At 41.3% G+C, this 21,737-nt stretch overlaps 1 protein-coding gene and 3 long non-coding RNA genes across 4 annotated transcripts in view; all 4 read right to left on the bottom strand.

Annotated features, from left to right (window-relative positions):
* The window catches only part of LOC120717276 (zinc finger protein 99-like), a 30,024-nt gene extending 23,004 nt beyond the window's left edge, over nucleotides 1-7,020 (bottom strand). Inside the window, exons 1-2 of the mRNA XM_040005210.1 lie at nucleotides 6,975-7,020; nucleotides 4,837-4,943 (exon numbers count right to left, since the gene is read on the bottom strand). Coding sequence (XP_039861144.1) covers nucleotides 4,837-4,854 — 18 coding nt within the window. The 5' untranslated portion in view covers nucleotides 4,855-4,943; nucleotides 6,975-7,020. The remainder of the gene's footprint in view (nucleotides 1-4,836; nucleotides 4,944-6,974) is intronic.
* Nucleotides 7,021-12,984: 5,964 nt separating this feature from the next.
* On the bottom strand, nucleotides 12,985-14,682 carry LOC120717311. The gene is made up of 2 exons (XR_005692170.1): nucleotides 14,567-14,682; nucleotides 12,985-14,190 (listed from the first exon to the last, which is right to left on the bottom strand). It is a non-coding gene; the product is annotated as an uncharacterized LOC120717311 (long non-coding RNA).
* An 823-nt stretch (nucleotides 14,683-15,505) lies between these two features.
* The window catches only part of LOC120717299, a 39,690-nt gene continuing 33,458 nt past the window's right edge, over nucleotides 15,506-21,737 (bottom strand). Inside the window, exon 3 of the long non-coding RNA XR_005692156.1 lies at nucleotides 15,506-15,835. This is a non-coding gene — a long non-coding RNA (uncharacterized LOC120717299). The remainder of the gene's footprint in view (nucleotides 15,836-21,737) is intronic.
* LOC120717320 overlaps nucleotides 19,150-21,737 on the bottom strand; it is a 14,563-nt gene continuing 11,975 nt past the window's right edge. Inside the window, exon 3 of the long non-coding RNA XR_005692179.1 lies at nucleotides 19,150-19,161. This is a non-coding gene — a long non-coding RNA (uncharacterized LOC120717320). The remainder of the gene's footprint in view (nucleotides 19,162-21,737) is intronic.

Below are 21,737 nucleotides of genomic sequence, written 5' to 3'. Positions count from 1 at the left end.
ACATATGTGGGCATCACATTTTGGGTTATTTAGACCAAAATACTCAATTTTGCTCTACAAGGGCCTGATATCCACTTACGAGGGCATTATACTGCTGCTGTTCTATCGACATTATAAATGAATGGACATTATACTGCTGCTGTTCTATCGACATTTTAAATGAATATCCTAATTTTTCTTAGAAACAAAAATCAGGTTAAAAAAATAAATAAAAATCTGGCAATTCTTTGTTTTTACATTCATCGGGCCCCAATACGGCCAAATATCAATGAGAAATAAAAAATGCATGCCGTGGAAGAGTTCAGCTCTTACAGTGGGGCAAAAAAGTATTTAGTCAGCCACCGATTGTGCAAGTTCCCCCACCTAAAATGATGACAGAGGTCAGTAATTTGCACCAGAGGTACACTTCAACTGTGAGAGACAGAATGTGAAAAAAAAAATCCATGAATCCACATGGTAGGATTTGTAAAGAATTTATTCGTAAATCAGGGTGGAAAATAAGTATTTGGTCAATAACAAAAATACAACTCAATACTTTGTAACATAACCTTTGTTGGCAATAACAGAGGTCAAACGTTTACTATAGGTCTTTACCAGGTTTGCACACACAGTAGCTGGTATTTTGGCCCATTCCTCCATGCAGATCTTCTCGAGAGCAGTGATGTTTTGGGGCTGTCGCCGAGCAACACGGACTTTCAACTCCCGCCACAGATTTTCTATGGGGTTGAGGTCTGGAGACTGGCTAGGCCACTCCAGGACTTTCAAATGCTTCTTACGGAGCCACTCCTTTGTTGCCCGGGCGGTGTGTTTTGGATCATTGTCATGTTGGAAGACCCAGCCTCGTTTCATCTTCAAAGTTCTCACTGATGGAAGGAGGTTTTGGCTCAAAATCTCACGATACATGGCCCCATTCATTCTGTCCTTAACACGGATCAGTCGTCCTGTCCCCTTGGCAGAAAAACAGCCCCATAGCATGATGTTTCCACCCCCATGCTTCACAGTAGGTATGGTGTTCTTGGGATGCAACTCAGTATTCTTCTTCCTCCAAACACGACGAGTTGAGTTTATACCAAAAAGTTCTACTTTGGTTTCATCTGACCACATGACATTCTCCCAATCCTCTGCTGTATCATCCATGTGCTCTCTGGCAAACTTCAGACGGGCCTGGACATGCACTGGCTTCAGCAGCGGAACACGTCTGGCACTGCGGGATTTGATTCCCTGCCGTTGTAGTGTGTTACTGATGGTGACCTTTGTTACTTTGGTCTCAGCTCTCTGCAGGTCATTCACCAGGTCCCCCCGTGTGGTTCTGGGATCTTTGCTCACCGTTCTCATGATCATTTTGACCCCACGGGATGATCTTGCGTGGAGCCCCAGATCTTGGGAGATTATCAGTGGTCTTGTATGTCTTCCATTTTCTGATGATTGCTCCCACAGTTGATTTTTTCACACCAAGCTGCTTGCCTATTGTAGATTCACTCTTCCCAGTCTGGTGCAGGTCTACAATACTTTTCCTGGTGTCCTTCGAAAGCTCTTTGGTCTTGGCCATGGCGGAGTTTGGAGTCTGACTGTTTGAGGCTGTGGACAGGTGTCTTTTATACAGATGAGTTCAAACAGGTGCCATTCATACAGGTAACGAGTGGGGGACAGAAAATCTTCTTACAGAAGACGTTACAGGTCTGTGAGAGCCAGAGATTTTCCTTGTTTGAGGTGACCAAATACTTATTTTCCACCCTGATTTACGAATAAATTCTTTACAAATCCTACCATGTGAATTCATGGATTTTTTTTTCCACATTCTGTCTCTCACAGTTGAAGTGTACCTCTGGTGCAAATTACTGACCTCTGTCATCATTTTAAGTGGGGGAACTTGCACAATCGGTGGCTGACTAAATACTTTTTTGCCCCACTGTACATATATAGATAGAAGAGCATTCAGCATTAAAAATAAAAACTGCCTTTGAGCACTGGTTTGCTCACTGGAATGAGCAGTTAACCATATAAAATTGCACGGCTGAGAGCTGTGCGATTCTCAAAATAAAGCCATAAAAAGGCCGTAGACAAAACTGCACAAATAAATGTGTGGTGACCGCTGAATCAGGGAACAGCCAAAAGTAGTTTAAGCATGTTAGTGTGGCAATATTTGTTAGTACAGCTGAGACTGCCATCCCACATGGATTTTCTGCTCTCCAGATTTCTAATTTATGATTATTACATTAACCTAAAAAGTTATTTCAAAGCCTTATTTGGACATCCAGAATACATTAAAACAGTCAAGCGCTGATGAAATGGATACCCCGATGAAAGAAGGTGGCCCCTGAGATGTGTTATATTTGCAATGTGAAGTTTGTTTGTGCCAAAACTGGAGTCCAAGGAAATACAATACAGAGCAATAATCTGTGGTGTTTGTTATAAAATCAGATCTTCTTTGAGTTTCTTATCCCATGGACCAAAAGAAGGGCAATTGCCAGTAGCTACAATCCGGAGAAAATGAGTGACGCTGGAGTGTGCTGATTACAGCAGGCTTATCACGATTGTTTTTTTTTTTTTTTTAAATTCTACTAACAAAAAAAAAAAAAAAAAAAAAAAAATTCCAACACCCAGGAAAATACCATTTTTGAAATACCTCAAGTGAAGCAAAAAACTTGCAACTTCGACAGTCACTGGTACAGCCTTTCCAAACCAGTATGAACTGAATCACACTGGAAATCAATGTTCTCTAGTTAAAAGAGTGTAAATGCACTATGAAAAGGTGAGACGTGTACTTATAGCCATAATAAAAATGATGACTGACATATCACATACTTTTTAATGGACAAATGATTCATTTGTTCTGCATGTATGAATAAGTGTACAGAAATTGAAGATGAATACTTAACAATAAGCCTGACGCTAACAAAGACCATGTAGTGCCAATATAAACTGTGTGAAAGAGAAGTGTGTGTATGAGCAGCAGTGTCTTTTACAAATGTGATTATCTTGGAAAGCTCATAACCATATCTCGTGCTAAAAGAAATATCTCCTCACTGTGTTGGGTGAGCTTGGGCTCCTATGCCAAGCAAGCTGGAGAAAATCCATAATTACGCCTGGAGTAACACCCAAGAGGAAACACAGAAAGCGGTGTGATAGGATGTGGAAGCAGGGTAAGCGTGGAGGAGCTAATGCGAGGCTAGCTGCTAACGCCAGGGGTGTCGAGCTCCAGGCCTTGAGGGCCGGAGTCCTGCAGGTTTTAGATCTCACCCTGGGTCAACACACCTGAATCAAATGATTAGTTCATTACCAGGCCTCTGGAGAACTTCAAGACATGTTGAGGAGGTAATTTAGCATTTAAATCAGATGTGTTGTGTCACGATCCTGGGTTTTTTGACCCAGCGTTTTAAGTTCAAGTTTATTTTGATGTTTATGGTTTATGTTTAAGTTTATTAGTTTAACTAAGTTCATTTGTTTATTAGTTTCTCCTTGTGTTTTTAACCACTGTTAAGTCTCCCTTATCCTTTATGCGTTTCATGTCTGCATGTCTTTTGCCATTAAGTTAATGTAGTCATGTTTCATTATGTTGCCGGTTTTATCTTGAAGAGGTCCTGTGTGTTAGGTTTATATTGTTGGATTGTCATTTATGCTTAGAAATATATACTCATATGTGCTTAGAGTTATATAATCGATTCGTCGTACCTTCTCTTACTGATTTATACTATGGAAGGACACCTACTCTGTATCTGTTTAAGTATAAGAGCCCTTTGTTTAGGTGGACCGCTGGACTCCTGGCACCAGCTTTTGGGAGTCGTTCACAGGGGTCACATCTTGACACAGATGCCACTCTTCGTTCACATGCATACCTGTGTAAGACGTCATATGTTAATGAACCTATGCATGTTCATGTAACCACAATAAAGAGCAGTGCTACAGGGGAGCTAACTGAGCGACTGGGGTTCAAGCAGAAGGAACGGCGCTCATCACAGTTGTCTCCCTCGTGCACGAGAGCACACAAGGAGCTCTGGTGACTTGCGTCTTGCTTTTGCTGATGTAGTAGAATTGTCTCGTTCCGGCGGTGGGTCTGTGCCAGACAAACCCATCACTGTGTTCCCGTGTTCATTGTGTTTAGTTTTACACTTCCCCTGTGACATCATTATGTTCATTTGTTTCAGCTGTTTCCCCATTTAATGTCACTTCTCCTGATCACCTCGTGTGTATTTAAGTCCTCAGTCTTCCTGTTTTCAGTGTAGCGTCCTCCCTCATAGCTGTGTGAGTCACTCTGTGTTTTCATGTATGATTTATTAGTTTTCCCAGTTTAGTTTTATATCATTTTCCCTTGTTTTCAGCAATAAGGCTGTGCTTTTTATCCTCAGTCTTGGTGAGTTTTGCATTTGGGTCCTCTCCTGCCTACACACAGCCATTTTGTGACATGTTGGATCTAGGACACGTCTAAAACCCGCAGGACTCCAGCACTCGAGTCCTGGAGTTCGACACACACACACAGCATACAATATACTCCCCAGATACACACACTACATTATTTAGTTATCCCCTTCTGTGAAAGGACTCCTGGTACATGTATGAGTGTGACCATTTGGACTTGAGTTTGTTTTTTAATTTAGATTTTATGTTATTTACTCATTTATTGTTGCGATTTATTACTGGCTTTTTAATCTTCTTCTTTTCTTTTTTTTTTTTTTTCTAATTGTATTGATTATTGCACTGCATATGCTGGTGAGAAACGGTATATTGTTTCAGCCTGGGTAACACCATACAAAATGACAATAAACTTCTTCAATCTTGACAAACAAGCATCAGCTGATGAAGTGCACATAGTTTCAATAAAAGTGATAGATTCTTCACCTTTTGTGTTGATGACATTTTTGTCCACTGTAGCAGCTGAGCTGAGCCCAAATGGTTGAAAATGTTCGTCTGGTGCTCCGTCGGACTCTCCTCCTCTTGCTGATCAGCTGGGACACAAAACAGATCTTTGTAACATCACAGTGAAAGATAGTACGCACCGTGCGTACTGCACGTACTTCAAGCGTGCGGTCTCTTAATCAGATTGTTAAGTGATGATGTGACGAATCCTACATCCGGGCCTAAAGTAGTCTGCGTTTAATATGGCTTTTGTGTTGTTAACATGTTTAATGTTTTGTATTTTCTTCTATTTAATCTCAAAAAGCTCCTAAAACAGTCAGTGATCACTGTTGACCTCCCTCAGCTTTTATTACCGCTAATCATTTATTTAAGCTCAGTTTTTAAAACCTTAGGATGTAGCTACAGCCCAGCCCATGCAGCAGTATATGAACGACTAACCTCGTATTGTGGATGGATTATCTCAGTTGTTCTCCTGGCTGAAGTTTGGTCCTTTTACAGCATCCTGCCATGCGATTACATTTGTTCCTGACCACCGAGAACACTCACGTTAACTTTTATCCAGTGGAAAAAAAGTTAGCTTGTTTATATTATGCTAACATAGTTGTGTCGCTAGCGGTCACGTAGCACATCATTATATACCAGCTAGCCAAACTTCAGTAACCCTACAAACGTCACTGCTGTTTAGTTTTCTGTCTTCATTTATGCTGGAAGTGATAAGAAAGCTGTACGTTTTAATTTGTTTCCAAAACCTCGCAGTCAGGACATGCTATATTGTATTTAGATAGAAGCTAGCGAGCTAACTCCCTGCTAACTTCTAACGCCGTTAAATGTCATAAATTCCGTTTTCATGGATGCCTGGATGTTAAACTCAATTGTTACACCTGGTAGAGCAGAACGCTGATCATTTTATTAAAGATGAAAGACTTTAGACAGTTTTTCTACTCTCAGTAATGCCATAGTGATCGTTTGATATATGGACCTGCAGCGGAGTTTAGGCCCAGACACGGCTAGTGACGTCAGACTGAACGACCGGATTGGGACACAGCCAGAGACAAGCCCACGGGGTTAGCATGGCGGCTAATTGTAGAGCTTGCAAGCTTATCCCCAATTAGCACCTTAAAATTTATTACTTACTTTTAAGTTAATTACTTTATTGTATACATCACATTTTAAAAGACACGTGATAACCAGTGTTGGGACTAACGCGTTATTAAGTAACGCGTTACAATAACTACGTTATTATTGTAGTAACGAGCACGGTAACTAGTTATTATTCCAAAACTAGGAATGCGTTACTCGTTACTGCCTGGAGGTCACTGCAAACTCTCGGTACCTCAGCAGAGCTGGCAATATCATCAAGGACCACTCTCAGCCCAGCAACCAACTGTTTGAACTATTACCGTCAGGCCGACGGTACAGGTCACATAAAACCAGGACAAACAGATTCAGGGATAGCTTCTTTCCCAGAGCTATCACCGTAGTAAATAAGCACAAAAACAATTGAACCTATTCCATACCGTCACTGTCATTATATTATGCTGCTATTCATACTGTCATTATATTAATGCTGCTATCCTGTATATATTGTACATACTATTGTTTGAGTACTTACGATTGTTTTTTTGTACTTTTATATTTTACATTTATATTTATTATTGAAACTTGCACCAAGGGAGTGGCACTCCAATTTCGTTGTACTCTGTACAATGACAATAAAGTCTATTCTAAATGCGTGTCTGTAGATGTGAAATAAACGTGACTGACTGAATAGATGTTGAACAGCCGTGTTCTAGCAGCTGCAATTTAAACACAGTAAAAGAGACTGGGCAGCATGGACACACACACCTTCCTGTTATCACTTAAATAGAAATGAGGCTGTAGAGGTTTGGTGCAGGCAGAAAAACAGCTGCAGGGACAATGAAAAGACTTTTCTGCTCCAACTTCTCCCAGCATGCTGAGCTAATGATTAGCAGGTGTTTTTCTCCAAACACTCTCTCACTCTTCTCTCAACGTGTTCACAATAAACTGAGAACAGACACCGAGGAGAGCAGCAGAAGACCTCATTCAGGAGCTAAACTCAACATGAACTGAACTCACAGTAAAGTTAGCTCGGTGCTTACCTTTAGATGAGCCCACAAACCGAGAGAAACTCCGCGATGAAGCTGCAACTCTTTCCAAACACAGGAAACAGATCAGGGAGCAGAGACCCACGTGGTTCACGCTGATCTCAGCTACGATCCAGGAGACAAGGGTGGGCAGATCGATGCAGATATCGATCAGGACGTTGGTAGTGGTATATGATCGATACTTTAGTTTGTGTCTGTCCTCTAAGTTCACTACTTTACTCCCGTTTCATGCAAAAGCAGCTCTCTTTGCGCGACTCCTGTCCTGCACACACACTTTGCTCCGCCCCCTTCTTCCTGATTTGCTTTGATTCGTTACTGTGCGATCACGTGACTCAGATGCCCTGAGAAAACACATTTGGGCTGCAGACAGTGAGAAAGAGGAGCAGCATGTGCAGATATTGCACATCGGTAAATAAAAACAGTAATGCGTGTAGGAATACTGTGGCAACACCACCAGTTTATAAAGACACGAAGGAGAGCAGCAAAAGAAACTCAGTGAGGAGGAGGGAGATCCCTCAGACTGGCCACTTCATTAGCTACACCTCTTCCACTACTCATTGGTTTGCATGGTTTTGAGACATAGATTAGAATTAATCATTTAACTTGAACTATCTTCTAGACTTGTCAAGCCATGCTTCGTTTGCTTTGTTGTTAACGAATAACGTTGTAGGCTCACCATAAGCTCACTGAAGGCTGAAGGTTGTAATCTCCGTTATATTTCACAGATGATGCACTGTAACTCGAACATAGTGTAAGGTAAATGTCTGTGAGCACATTGATGTAGCATCACTTTAAAAAGATTTGGACACAAGACAGATACAAAGACATGACTGAGGAGGTAGGAGGTAAACAAACACGAGGACACTAATCACAGCACACAGAGACAGACTGGATGAGAAGGGGAAGAAACAAACAAACCAGAAAATAAGAATGATAAGAATCCTGTGCAGCGCTTTGTGACCGCCTGTCTATGAAAAGCGCTTAATAAATACACTTTACTTTTTATCAAGAACCCTGTGTCTGGGTACCCGGGGTTCTTGAATAGTTTATGGACATGTGTATATTTGGTGTTGCTGTCCCTGGTTTTTTCTTTGTTTTTCTTGTTTGTGGGTGTAGGTGTGTGCAGCTGGTCAAGCTTCATCAGGAGAGCTACTTAGGAGTGTGGCTGAGTTCTCTCCGATGCTGGATCGTTGCGTGAGACTTCCTGTCAGTTTCCCAGTTAGATGTCAGTTAGTGTGAGTTTGCCATAGTGTGAAGTATTTACGGCTGTGTGCTTCCTGCAGGAGTGTGGAGACGAGAGGGCAGCAAGCACGGGTGCATGGAAACTAGAAAACAGAGTTTTAGAGCACAGACAGTGAGAGCGAACACAGCACAGGAGTGTGGGCAGCACAGGGATTCATTGTGGTTCATATTTGCAACACTGTAAATAAAGACACTGCTTCATCTGAAGAGTCCTGCATTTTGGGTCCTCCTTCTCCACATCCCCACGGTCTGTCAACACAAACTGTGACACTTTCTTACTATTCTAGATGACAGACCTTGCCGACCGTACATACAATACACAAACGTCTGACTTTAGACCCAACAGTATGCATTGTATGCAAACGGCTACCAAACAGCCATCATAATTCGTCATACAATGAGAACAGGACAAGTCAACAATTGACAATGACTAATTAATATTAAAATCTGTAACATAATGTATTGTTTGCAGTTTAGTGTGTTACTGTTGCTATTTTTACCATTTCTTCTTGGAGCAACTGTAACCCACATAATTTCCTTAGGGATTAATAAAGTATTCTGATTCTGACTCTGATCGTTTCAGGATGACCTGCCATTATCCAATGACACATCTGCTTACCTGTATCTTTTGCTCGTTTCTCCTCCTCTTCTTTTCTCTTTTTTCTAAACTGAGCACCTGATGGCTTTGAACTTTTCTTGTCCATCTTACATTGGTTTTAATTTTGCACTCCAGAATGAACACAAATCCACCAACTCGACGATCACCACAACATAACCTAGTAGACCTACACCTTAGTTCACAGATTCACTTTGTCTAAGGTTTATTTCTGGGATTTCACACAACCCAGGATTCAAATCATGAATCCATAATGGGCTTGGATTTACATCATTATGAATGCAATGTGCTGTATTTGGAAGCAGCACGTCCCCCTCCCCTTTCGACGGGTTGTGTGTGAGACATTAAATCATCAAACTGTAAATTATAAATTGTTATTGATCCCTTTATCCCGGTCCTAAAGTGTATATTTATTTTCTTACTCTTCTTATATATATTGTTTGTTTACTTGCACTGCTGTAACTGGAGCCTCGTCGACTCGTCTCTCTATATGCTGGACTGTAGCGGAGATGACAGTAAAGTTTACTTTGACTTCAGCAGCGAGCAGGCGCACCGAGGGCTCTCGCGCTCACTTTTCATGTATAGAATTCCGAAAAAACATCGGTGCAAATTATAAGTCTGCATCATGATGTCTGGTGTTTTCGTGTTTGTTGTTTTGTTTTTATTTTGTTTTATTTTGCGAGTTGGTTATTAGATGCTGCTACAGCCGTTCAGAGAATCCCCCGCCGCCCCGCCCTCTCCTCCCTGTGCCGCAAGCAGCAGGCGCACCTCGCAAACGGAGGGCGCCCTTACTCCCAGCAAATGGGCGATAGAAAACCGATCGGTGCCTGTGCCATTCCCAATACGAGCATTTTTTTTTTTTTGTCGATGCCCTTGATGCCGCATTTACACTCAGCATTTAATGTTTCCTGATAACAAATACCGTTTTCTACAGTGGGTGTTATGCTACAGCCATCAGCTGTTCATTCATCAGTGCATGTGAACAAAGTTAAACATGATGATAACCAGACTGTATACTCACTGGTCACTTTAGTAGCTCCACAATTTCGGCTGCTTATCAATCTAAATATCTAATTAACCAATGATATTGAAGAAACTCAATGCGTTAAGGCATATAGACATCATCAAGACGACCTGCAGTTCACATTGAGCATCACACTGAGGAAGAAAGGCGATTTAAGTCACTCAAGACGCTTTACAGCTTTATACGCTTATTAACATCTTATCACACTATAAAATAAATGCCAATTCAACCGATAAACAACTGCAACCATGAGCAGGTGAGGATGATCCTAAAGCCACCGCTGATGACAAACAGGAGTTATTTGATGTGCTTTCATTAATCAGGTTGTTTAAAAGTTAAACCAGAGCATAAGATGTCAAAAACACACAGAGATTAAGTTAAAGGTTGTGAAACTACATCCAGCTGGCATCCCAAGAACTGACTGTCTGCTTAGAGAAATGTCCACCATCCAGTAGTTATGGATTCTTGATCGTCTGCAGCTCTGCCTGAGGATAACATGCTTTCTTTGTCACGGTTCGCGACGCGAGCCAGGTGTAAGTTATTAAAGGACCCAGGATGCAGCACAACTGAGGTGAGGAAGCTTTATTGACAGTGAGATAACAAACAAAGGCGAGGGTGGCAAAAAACAGAACAGGGGTCCGTTCTTCGTACCTCGCTTACTACATCCAAGATCAAATGACACATCCAAGATCAAATCATTGCGCTAACTTTGAGCTCGCTATTCCGGTTCTCCGAACACACCTGTTGTTGACGATTAGTATAGCTGGATGAAGTAACGTGAGATCACTGGGTGGCTTAAAAGGGGCTACGCATCGATAGTAGAAACATTGATCTGCAACCCTTTGATTGGTCGGCGAAAATGTCGAAGGAGCGCGCTCGGTATTTTTCGGCAGCAGAGCAAGAACTCTTGATTGAGGGATTTCAGGAGTTTCAGAGTTTAATTAAAACGCAAGGGAACACTGCAAAGGCTGCAAAAGCAAGGAGAGAGGGCTGGCAGAAAGTTGCTGACAAATTAAACTCGTAAGTAATTTAATAATATTAATAATAAATTGGATTTATATAGCGCTTTTCAAGGCACCCAAAGCGCTTTACAATGCCACTATTCATTCACTCTCACATTCACACACTGGTGGAGGCAAGCTACAGTTGTAGCCACAGCTGCCCTGCGGCAGGCTGACAGAAGCCAGGCTGCCATAGTGAAGCCATACCAAATTACTATTAGAGCTGGCCTACTGGTATTATACAGCTAATATATATATTGTTTAGTATTAAGCTTTGCTTGTTCCATATTCAGTTTTTCAGCAAAACTTGTTTGAGTCCTTAAGAAAAGATTCATTCTTATATCTAGAGGAAGATTTTTTTTTCAATAAATATTAACGTTAGCCCACGAATTTGTTCCAGTTTTGAATTTTGGCCCACTGTGTATTTGAGTTTGACACCCCTGCACTAGAACATGGGAACAAGTAAAAGTGAAATATAAGAATATTCTACAGAATGGTAATATTTATCACTTATATTGCTTTTAGTCTCTTGACAAGAGACCCTGAAATAATCTGTTTGTTCATAACAGCAACCAAGAAAAGGGCAGCGCACAAAAAGACAGGTGGTGGTCCTGCACCCCCTCGTCAACAAGTTGGTTAGGTAAATAATACCCTCACGGGAATATCGATATCTCTCTATGAGCACACTGTCGCGCTGAGCTAAAGGATCCTGTCTATCCCGCAATATACGCTGAATTCTGAGAACTCTCCTTATCAATCTTGCACCTTCCGCAATGGGTGGCTCGTGTAAACGGACAGGACATGGCTGCGACAGACTTCCCAAATCCACCTTCGCTTTTATAGCCGTGGTCTCTCATCTTGATTACACGAAGTAATTTACAATTACAACTCTAAAATATGAATTACATCTGAAATAATCAAATACATGAAATAGAATGATTAATAGTACATTTCCCTTTTTTTTTTTAAGGAAATGACCTGTATGTATCTGTATGGAATCAATAAAAGGATCAAGTACTGCATTATCTTTAGTTACATTGATAATATTTATTTATGGTGAAACAGTGGTAAAATATCGCTGTTGCTTTCATATAAATGAAGTGGACATACCTGAGTGGCCGCGATCTAATCCTGTTTACATAAAGTAAACCTGCTCCCGAGCAGGTTTACGCTTACGGATCTGTTGCTATGACAGGAAGTCCCGGATGAGCTTCGGAGAACCGAACGATCCAAGATCACGCGAAATCGCCAACAATCAAATCCAGCTAACTTACAAAGGCGAGGTACGAAGAACGGACCCCAGGGAGTAACCTAAACTGGGAAAAGCTAAACAAAAACAGACCTGAAACAGACGGAGGCACGGCTGGGAGTAATTGGACATAACGGGACAAGGGGAGTGAAACTAGAAACACTGACGAGAGACACAGACCTACAAAATAAAACAAGAACTCACACATGCAAAGACACAGACTAAGAAACCCGGACTTGACACAGGAATACACAGGCAGGAAAGCCTAAATACTAAACTGGGGAAGAACAGAACCAAAACCCAAAGAAAGAGAAAACCAGAACCAAAATACATCACAATAATAGAAAACACAAAACGCTGGGTCAAAAGACCCAGGGCCATGACATTCTTACAGAAAGTGAGCAATGACAGAGAACTCACGTTTTTATGCACTGCTGGGATTGAGAGCCCTCTCCTATTTACTAAACTGGCGCTTTAACCAAACCAGCCATAAACATTGTCACAGCTGGTTGTGGCTAAGCAGTAGTCTAAAAAGGAAGGATTAAGCCTAGCTTAAGCTGCAACTGGGAAAATAGTCAAGGTTACACCTGAAGGACTCAACATTTGAATGTTTCAGATGATCAAAAAGGAAAGAAATATGACAAAGGTTACCTGGGTCAGTGGAAAATAGTCTGTAAATGGTTTCATTTGTTAAGGGTAAAAAGGTATGAAAAACAACCTGACCATGTATGGAAGCCGGCTGAAAGACCTCACACAGCAGCACATCATGCTACGATCAAAAGAAACAGCAGAGAAACAAAGTCACTGACATCAGTATGAAAAGGTTACAGAGTCATGTCTAAGGCTTTGGGACTCAAGTGAACTACGAGCCATTATCCACACTACAGGAAAAATGGAAGAGTACTCAAGCCTCCCAGGAGCAACTGGCTGACTAGAAATACTGCAAGAGTGCATCGATGACTAATCCAGGAGGTCACTGAAGAACCCAGATCATCATCTAAAGACCTGCAGGCCTTACTCAGCTTCGATAAGGTCAGAGGTCATGATTCAGCAATAAGAGATTCAATGGGGGGAGAGATTCAACAACAGAAAGGCTCATCTCACATCTACCAACAAACATCTGGATGATGTTTGTTGGAGCTGTAGTTTTTCGAGAGATTCCCGTTACACGTTACAGTCCGTTACAGTCCCGTTACACGTGGCATTAAAAGAAGATCACAGGAACAGCCTGACACAGTGGTGGTGGTGTGACGTCTTCCCAAGAACACCTCATACCAAAAAACCGATTCCAGGAAGGATTCTTGTATATGTGGAACCCTCTAACCGAGTAACTGAGCTGAGTCGACACAAGAGGAAAAGAAGCACAACTGCATGATACACAGAAGTGCTGGATCACTAATCAGCTGCTAGAGACCACTGAACCATCCGAGTTTTACTTCTTTACAGATGAGCATCCAGACCAGGACAGAGAGGAAATCTGACATAACTGAGTCAATGAAACCACAAAAAGATCAAGCTGTTTAAGGTGGTAAAACACCAAAGTACAGCCCAGACCCAGATCAGCTTGAGTTTTTATCTTTTTCTTGGATATAAAGTCACATCAGTGGTCGTTTCACATCCTGTTGATGGCTTTAGTTCATATTGAAGGTTTTCAAAATCAATGGGTGTGAAATGTTTTGATTTGTCACACTGGTCACAGCTGTAGTTTCCCCTCCATGTATGTACGTTCATGTTTGTTACGACTTCCTGACAGCGAGACACTTTTCTCACAGTTTCTGCATTTGTATGGTTTCTCTCCTGTGTGGACTCTTCCATGCACTTTAAGATGATCCGCAGTGGTGAATGAGAGATGGTTTTTGACCCCATGTGACAGAGTTAATTTTGGTTTAATTCACTTGGTTTAGGGAAGCCTCTCCCACATTCTTTGCAGTAGTTCGTTTTGTCTCCAGTGTGTCTGAGTTGATGTTGTTTAGGTTCTCTTGATGATTGAAAGTTTTTTCACAAAAGTCACAGAGAAACTCTTTCCCACTACCACAGTGACGACAGGGTTGAGAACTGGATCCATCTGTGTCGCTCTGCTTCTAAACAAAGACACAAAGACAGTGTAAGTCAGGGAATTCTTTCAACATTTTTATTTTTAATGGCGCCTGAAATAAGGAGTATCTGTGCCAGTGTCCAATTATATCTTACTGTTTACATTATAACACTCAACTTACTGGGCAACATTAAGTCTTCATTTCTAGGTAATCTACTTAATGGGAAGACTGGTGATTAAACCCCTGGATGTTCTACTCTGCATCCCACAAGATACTGACTCCAACCTGCTCTCCGATGCATCCATTGGAGTGTGAATGTTAGATAGAGAGAAAGGGGAGGAGCTTTTAAAACTTTTAAGCTTTGAAATTTAACTTCATTCATATAAAATTGTAAAACTGTTAAAAGAAAAATACATACCTCACAGTAACTGCACTTTTAGAGTTTCTTTCTGCTGTGAATCTTTTGGTGTGATTTGAGGTAATGTGGAGATTTAAAAGTCTTCTCACACAGGTCACATTTATAAGGTCTCTCCTCAGTGTGGGTAAACGTGTGCTGCTGTAAGTTTTTGTATGTCACAAAAGCTTTACCACACTGATCACAGCAGTAAACATCATTTTTGGTGTGAATGCGTAGGTGAATGTTTCGGCTGACTAGCCAGCGGAAAGTTTTTCCACAAATGTGACAGCTGTACGCTTTAACTCCACTGTGGACGAGTTGGTGTGTTTTTAAGCTTGCAGGGTGGGTAAAAGACTTTCCACACAAGTCACAGCTGTACGCTTTAACTCCACTGTGGACGAGTTGGTGCATTTTTAAACTTCCAGACTGGTTAAAAGACTTTTCACACAACTCACAGCTGTACGCTTTAACTCCACTGTGGACGAGTTGGTGAGTTTTTAAGTTTCCAGGACGGTTAAAAGACTTTCCACACAACTCACAGCTGTATGGTTTAACTCCACTGTGGACGAGTTGGTGAGTTTTTAAATTTCCAGACTGGGTAAAAGACTTTCCACACAACTCACAGCTGTGCGTTTTAACTCCACTGTGCATGAGTTGGTGTTTTTTTAAATTTCCAGACTGGGTGAAAGACTTTCCACACAAGTCACAGCTGTACGCTTTAACTCCGCTGTGTATGAGTTGGTGAGTTTTTAAGTTTCCAGGACGGTTAAAAGACTTTCCACACAACTCACAGTTGTATGGTTTAACTTCACTGTGCATGATTTGGTGTCTTTTAAAGCTTCCAGCATGGGTAAAAGACTTTCCACACAAGTCACAGCTGTATGCTTTAACTCCACTGTGGATGAGTTGGTGTCTTTTAAAGCTTCTAGCATGGGTAAAAGACTTTCCACACAAGTCACAGCTGTGCGCTTTAACTCCACTGTGCATGAGTTGGTGTTTTTTTAAATTTCCAGACTGGGTAAAAGACTTTCCACACAAGTCACAGCTGTACGCTTTAACTCCGCTGTGTATGAGTTGGTGAGTTTTTAAGTTTCCAGGACGGTTAAAAGACTTTCCACACAAATCACAGTTGTATGGTTTAACTTCACTGTGCATGATTTGGTGTCTTTTAAAGCTTCCAGCATGGGTAAAATCCTTCCCACACTCATCACAACTGTATGTTTTCTCCCCCTTTCTTCTGTGAGGTTTGTCGGCCTCCTGAGAGTGCTGACTTCTCGCTCCATGTTGGTCCTGCAGTGACAGAGATACAAACAGAGGCAGTGAGTGAAATGCAGTCGTGGAACAAACTCAACCTTCAAATTTCCTCTATTAACAGTAGTTTTAAACCAAAGGCTGAAGTAGTTCCTTTTCAGTCAATACACTCGGTACAACACACGTGGTATGGGATATCATGCCCTCACGTGTCCTGGCTGAGGAAACCTTTATTCACGCCTTTAAGGCAGATGATCTGTGATGACGTGTGCACAGCCCCAATGTGCCGCCACTGCTTCGGCAGTCAGCCCCTGATTCACTGTGCAGCTAAGAAGCTGCAGGTGGACTAGCCCTCTCCTCTGCCAGCTCAGAAGCTGTCGCAGTTCACAGGCTTTTTCCTCCAACTGGACCCCGCAATATCGAAAAACTGCCTTCCTATGTTCCCAAACTTTGTCTGAGAGCTAAGTGCATCATGTGGCAAACCTCTGTCTACCTGCATCACTGTACCCAGCTATAAACAGTATATGACGTTGGACAGCACCGACAAAACTGGCTTAGCTAACCCACTCCTTATGGAGCTGTCTCTGGCCGCTTACCTGGCCCCATCCAATCCAATCCAATTTTATTTATAAAGCACTTTAAAATACCCAGCACAGGAACAAAGTGCTGTACAGAAAATAAGTTAAAACAATAGAATAACAGAAAGCAGCAAAATAAATAAATAAAATATAAAATTAAAACAGCCCTATATTAAAACAAAAACAAGATAAAACAGCATCGAATCACCTAAAAACAACTAAAATAAAAATAAAAACCAACATCTCACGTGGTGTCAAAGGTCAGGGTAAAGAGGTGGGTTTTCAAGAGTGACTTAAAAACAGATAAAGAAGTGGCCTGTCTAATCTCTAAAGGAAGCTCGTTCCACAGTTTGGGAGCTGCTACAGCAAAAGCACGATCTCCTCTAAGTTTACGCCCAGTCCTGGGTATCTTCAGGAGCAGCTGATCAGCTGACCTGAGAGAGCGGGTGGGTGTATAAGGCTGTAGCAGCTCAGAGAGATAAGATGGAGCTAGGCCATGGAGAGCTTTAAAAGTAAATAAAAGAATTTTAAAATGAATCCTAACAGAAATGGGCAGCCAGTGACGTGAAGCTAAAACAGGGGAAATGTGCTCAAACTTTCGAGTGCCAGTTAAAAGACGAGTTGCGGCATTTTGCACCCTCTGTAGATGACTAATATATGATGCGCTCACCCCAATATAAAGTGCATTACAGTAATCCAGCCGAGTGCTAACAAAGGCGTGGATCACTGTCTCAAAGTGCTGCCGTGAAAGAATTTCTGAAGATCTGAGAAGAGGCTGCACTCCCCAGTGCTCAGCCACGTCTTGCACACACAGAGAAAATCCAGTCCTCGGGATGTGAAAAAATCCTTCAGGATAAATGTTTTGTTCGCTAGGGACCTAGCATTTACCAGGCCAATCCTGGCGGTAAGCGGCGGATCCCCATCGCTAGCCGTCCTAGAAGCCCGACACAGAGGCCGCAGGTTCCGCAGATTCACACCACGCCGGCGGGACTGGAACATCCCATCCAGGCAGATGACAGGTACCAGCCAGGTACAGACAGGTTCCAACGATCGCCGAGAGAAACAGAAGTTTGGCACCGCTCCTTGTTTTCTGGATAAGGGCTTAAGAGAATACCTTAAAGAAGCTTTCAGCTTCACCAGGAAGCCAGCCCTTCGACCCCGGCGTCAGCACTTTTGCCGGAGTGGTGGATCTGGAACACGGCACAGGTGAGCCGGGATCTCCGATATTAGCGGGGGCAAAGTTTTATGTCCAGCTTGGTTCCACTTTGCCCAGCCTTTGGCAGAAGGTCGGAGATCCAGTAGGGTTAGGCAATCATACACCAAGAGAGAGTGGGTATTTATTACAATAGTCAATAAAATCAAAACAAACAAACATAACACTGGCAGTGATAGACAGCAAGCCACATGCACCGGCGCAATCTTTTTTAAGGTTAAAAAGGTTAAGTCGGTGCAGCGCCACCGACTTAACCGACTGGATTAACCGACTGGATTATTTTCTGTTCAGCAGCTCACTGCTGAGTAACATTTCAGACACTGAGATTCATCCTATAGCTGTCAGCGATCATGCTCCTGTATCTTTAACACTAATACAGAAGAATAATACTACACCAAGTAAAAACTGGAGATTTAATACATCACTGCTCAAAGACGAAGAGTTTATCAAATACTTTAAAAAAGAATGGACTCTATATTTAGGCTTTAATGACATTCCTGGAACATCAGCATCTGTCCTTTGGGAAGCAGGGAAAGCCGTGATGAGAGGTAAAATAATCTCTTTCTCATCACATAAGAAGAAAGAAGAAAACAAAAATATTCAGGAACTAGAAAAAAAAACATCAAATTCTTAGAAAAAGCCTATGTGTCACACCAAGATCAAGAAATATTAAACAAAATACGCAAAACAAAACTAGAATTAAAAGAAATTATTAATAAAAAGACGAAAATCTTAGTACAAAGACTTTGCCTGCAAAATTATGAACACGATAACAAATCCGGACAATTTCTTGCCAACCAGTTAAAAATCAATAAAGAAAAAACAACTATATGTGCTGTTAAAGATTTATCTGGGAATACAATATATGATCCTAAAAAAATAAACATTTTTTAGGGTTTTCTATGAAACTTTATATACACCACAAATAAACCCATCTAAAAATGAAATCGATCAATTTCTCGACAACATAACTCTTCCAAAATGATTAGACACCCAAGCAATGGCACTGGATTCGTCACTGATGCCAGGTGAACTCCAGGAAGCTCTGATAAGTTTGCCCAATAATAAGGCTCCAGGTCCAGACGGCTTTCCAACAGATTTTTACAAAGAATTCTGGGTGATTCTGGCACCAGTTTTTCACAGGATGTTGCAGGAAATCAAAGAAAATGGTAGACTACCACCAAATATGAACTCTGCAAATACCAGTCTCTTACTAAAACCAGGCAAAGACCCTGTATTTCCCTCAAGCTATCGTCCAATATCCCTTATTAATGTAGACCTTAAAATAATCTGCAAAGCTCTCTCAAAAAGATTAGAGAAAATAACCCCCCTTTTAATTCATCCTGACCAGACTGGTTTCATGAAAGGTAGGCACTCATCAACAAATACACGTAGATTACTTAATTTAATAGACTACTCATGCAGTAAAAACATTGAAACCATAATATTTTCTTTAGATGCGGAAAAAGCATTTGACAGAGTTAACTGGAAATTTCTATTTGCAACTTCACACAAATTTGGTTTTGGATCCTCTTTCATAAACTGGTTAAAAATATTATATAACTCCCCAACAGCTTGTGTCAGAACAAATGACCAAACAAACATCCTCCAGCTTCTCTCTCCTGAGGGGCACCAGACAGGGATGCCCACTCTCCCCTTCACTCTTTGCAATTTTTATTGAACCACTAGCAGCAGCAATTAGACAGGCTACAACAATTAGGGGAATAAAATGTGTTACGATTCGATGTTGTCAGTGTTTTGTTTTAGGCGTGACTGTTATGTGTTTCCTGTTTTACTTTGAAGGTCTGTCTTATCTGAGTGTGTTCAGTTTACGCTTCCTTGTCTCGTCAGTTCTGATTTGCCCCAGCTGTGTTTCCCTCCTGTTGTCCATTCCCTGATTGCTCCCTCTATGTATTTAAGCCCTGTGTTTCAGTTTGTCATGGTTGCGATCTCCCCCCGTGTTGTAAATAGTTTGTTGTATATAGATGTAAATAGTTGTCGAATATAGATGTAAATAGTTGTCGATACTGTTTTTACTTGGTAGCTGTAGGGGTTTTTTGTTGGTTCGTCCTCCTTGAGAGCAGGGAGTGTGGGGGCATTTTTCCTTATTTTTATTTTCCTTATGTCGCACGCCGGTTCCCTGGGCTGGTGTGTAACAAATGTAAGAATGTAGAACATAAAATCAGCCTTTATGCGGATGATGTGTTACTTTTTCTCCAAAAGTCACAAACCAATATCTCTGGGGTAATTGCATTGATAAATTCTTTCTCAAGTGTCTCCGATTATTCAATTAACTGGTCAAAATCAACAGTTCTTCCGATTAATTGCTCCTTCCATAATTCTTCTCCTTCCCACTGCAATCTGGAAATATAAAATATTTAGGTATTAATGTCTCTCCTAAACTTTCAGAATTAACTAAATTAAACCACATCCCACTTTTAACCCTTTAAGACCTACCATAGAACCAAGTTCGCCAGAGCTTATATTATAGTTTTACATGCTGTAGTGCCATTTTTGGGAGCATTTCAAGTTGCTATACATCAATACAACCATTATAGCCCAAATTTTAATAATATGTATGCATTAAGTGCATAGTAATTACATAAATTGCAAAAAAGTACAATAAACTACAAAAAAATTGAAAATCGTTTTTTGTTTTTTTAACATATATTTCTAGTTAGAGAAATTTAAGAGGCTTATCACTCAAAACTGTAAATACAAAAAAGTTGCACAAACTAGTTTCCCACCACAGGAAATTTATTTTGAGTGTCTTCTTAGTTTTATTTTTGAAATACACCAATTTTCATATACTGTAGGAAAAACGAAAATAAATATTATAATGCAAATTTGCAAAGAAAACAGCATATGCAGGGCTTGCAAAATCGCTAGCCCCGGGACGTCGGGCTAGCGATTTTTCCAGTCGGGCTACCAAAATCTCTCTCTTCCCTGCCCGTCGGGCTATTGTAGGAAGGAAAAATATATGTCAATGCTTTTGCATTCTTTCGGAAATGTAGCTGGGTAATTATGTCATTGGCATCGGTGAGCCACTGTCAATATGTGACATATTGAAATCGCGTTTGAATTTGCGCTTGTTTTTTGCTTTCACTTTGCAATCGCGCGAACTGTGTATAGAGAGCGACAGTACTGATTGGTGAGTGACGATAATTTGCGCACCAATTCCTCTGACATCGTCTTATCAATCGTTAGCTTACTATGCAAACATGACAAGTGAAATTTCCCGCAGCAAGCTTAAACATGTGAGAGGTTGATCGCGCAGAGAATCGCTGACCGTTATGTGTGTGTGTGTGTGTGTGTGTGTGTGTGTGTGTGTGTGTGTGTGTGTGTGTGTGTGTGTGTGTGTGTGTAAAAGCAGCAGGATATATATTTTAGTTCTGCTGAGCCAAATAAGACAGGTCAGGGTGAAGAAGTGACAGCCAAAGAAAAGCTTACCACAAAACGGAGAAGTTATGACAAATCAGACTATAAGGCAAAAAGAAAGTGCAGCTTTATGGTTTCATGGACAAAAGAATTTCTGTGGCTGCAATATGACGAGCTATATAACCGGGGCTGCACATAAGTGGTCCGCAGGTGCGCATTCGCTGTCAAAAAAAAAAAAAAAAACGCGCACAAGATAAGAAGTTGCAACGTGTGTTTGCGTACATAAGATTTTCTGGAGGAGGACAGACATTTGTTTAAAACTCTTAAAGATGTCAAAGAAGCTCCTTTAAGCAATTACTGTGATGTTCCTCCACCTCCAAAGAAATGTCAGAAGGAGTCCAAACCACAAAAGAAGCACGTATTCTCGGAAAAGTGGTTGCAGGAGGTGAGCTGGCTTCAAACAAATGATGAACGCACAGAGATGTGGTGCGGAATGTGCCGTGAAAATCCCACTCTAGCGGACAAAAACAGTGTCTTTTATATGGACGCAAACGCGCATTGCAACTTCTTATCTGGTGCGCGTCTTTTATTTTGACAGCGAATGCGCACATGCGGACCACTTATGTGCACCCGTGTAAATAACATAATGTTCTGCCGGGTGTGTTGTTGGTTTTCTCTTGATTTCTGAGTCGACAAGCGCCTTTGTTACTGGGACCAGTCATTTTAAGAAAGGCCCCCATTAGAAGCCATGAGAAATGCAAGAAATGCATTA

Source organism: Simochromis diagramma, unplaced genomic scaffold, assembly GCF_900408965.1.
Source record: "Simochromis diagramma unplaced genomic scaffold, fSimDia1.1 OVJJ01000097.1, whole genome shotgun sequence".
Lineage (NCBI taxonomy): Eukaryota > Metazoa > Chordata > Actinopteri > Cichliformes > Cichlidae > Simochromis > Simochromis diagramma.
The sequence above is the reverse complement of the archived record's forward strand: the minus strand, read 5'-3'. Positions and strand labels throughout refer to the sequence as shown.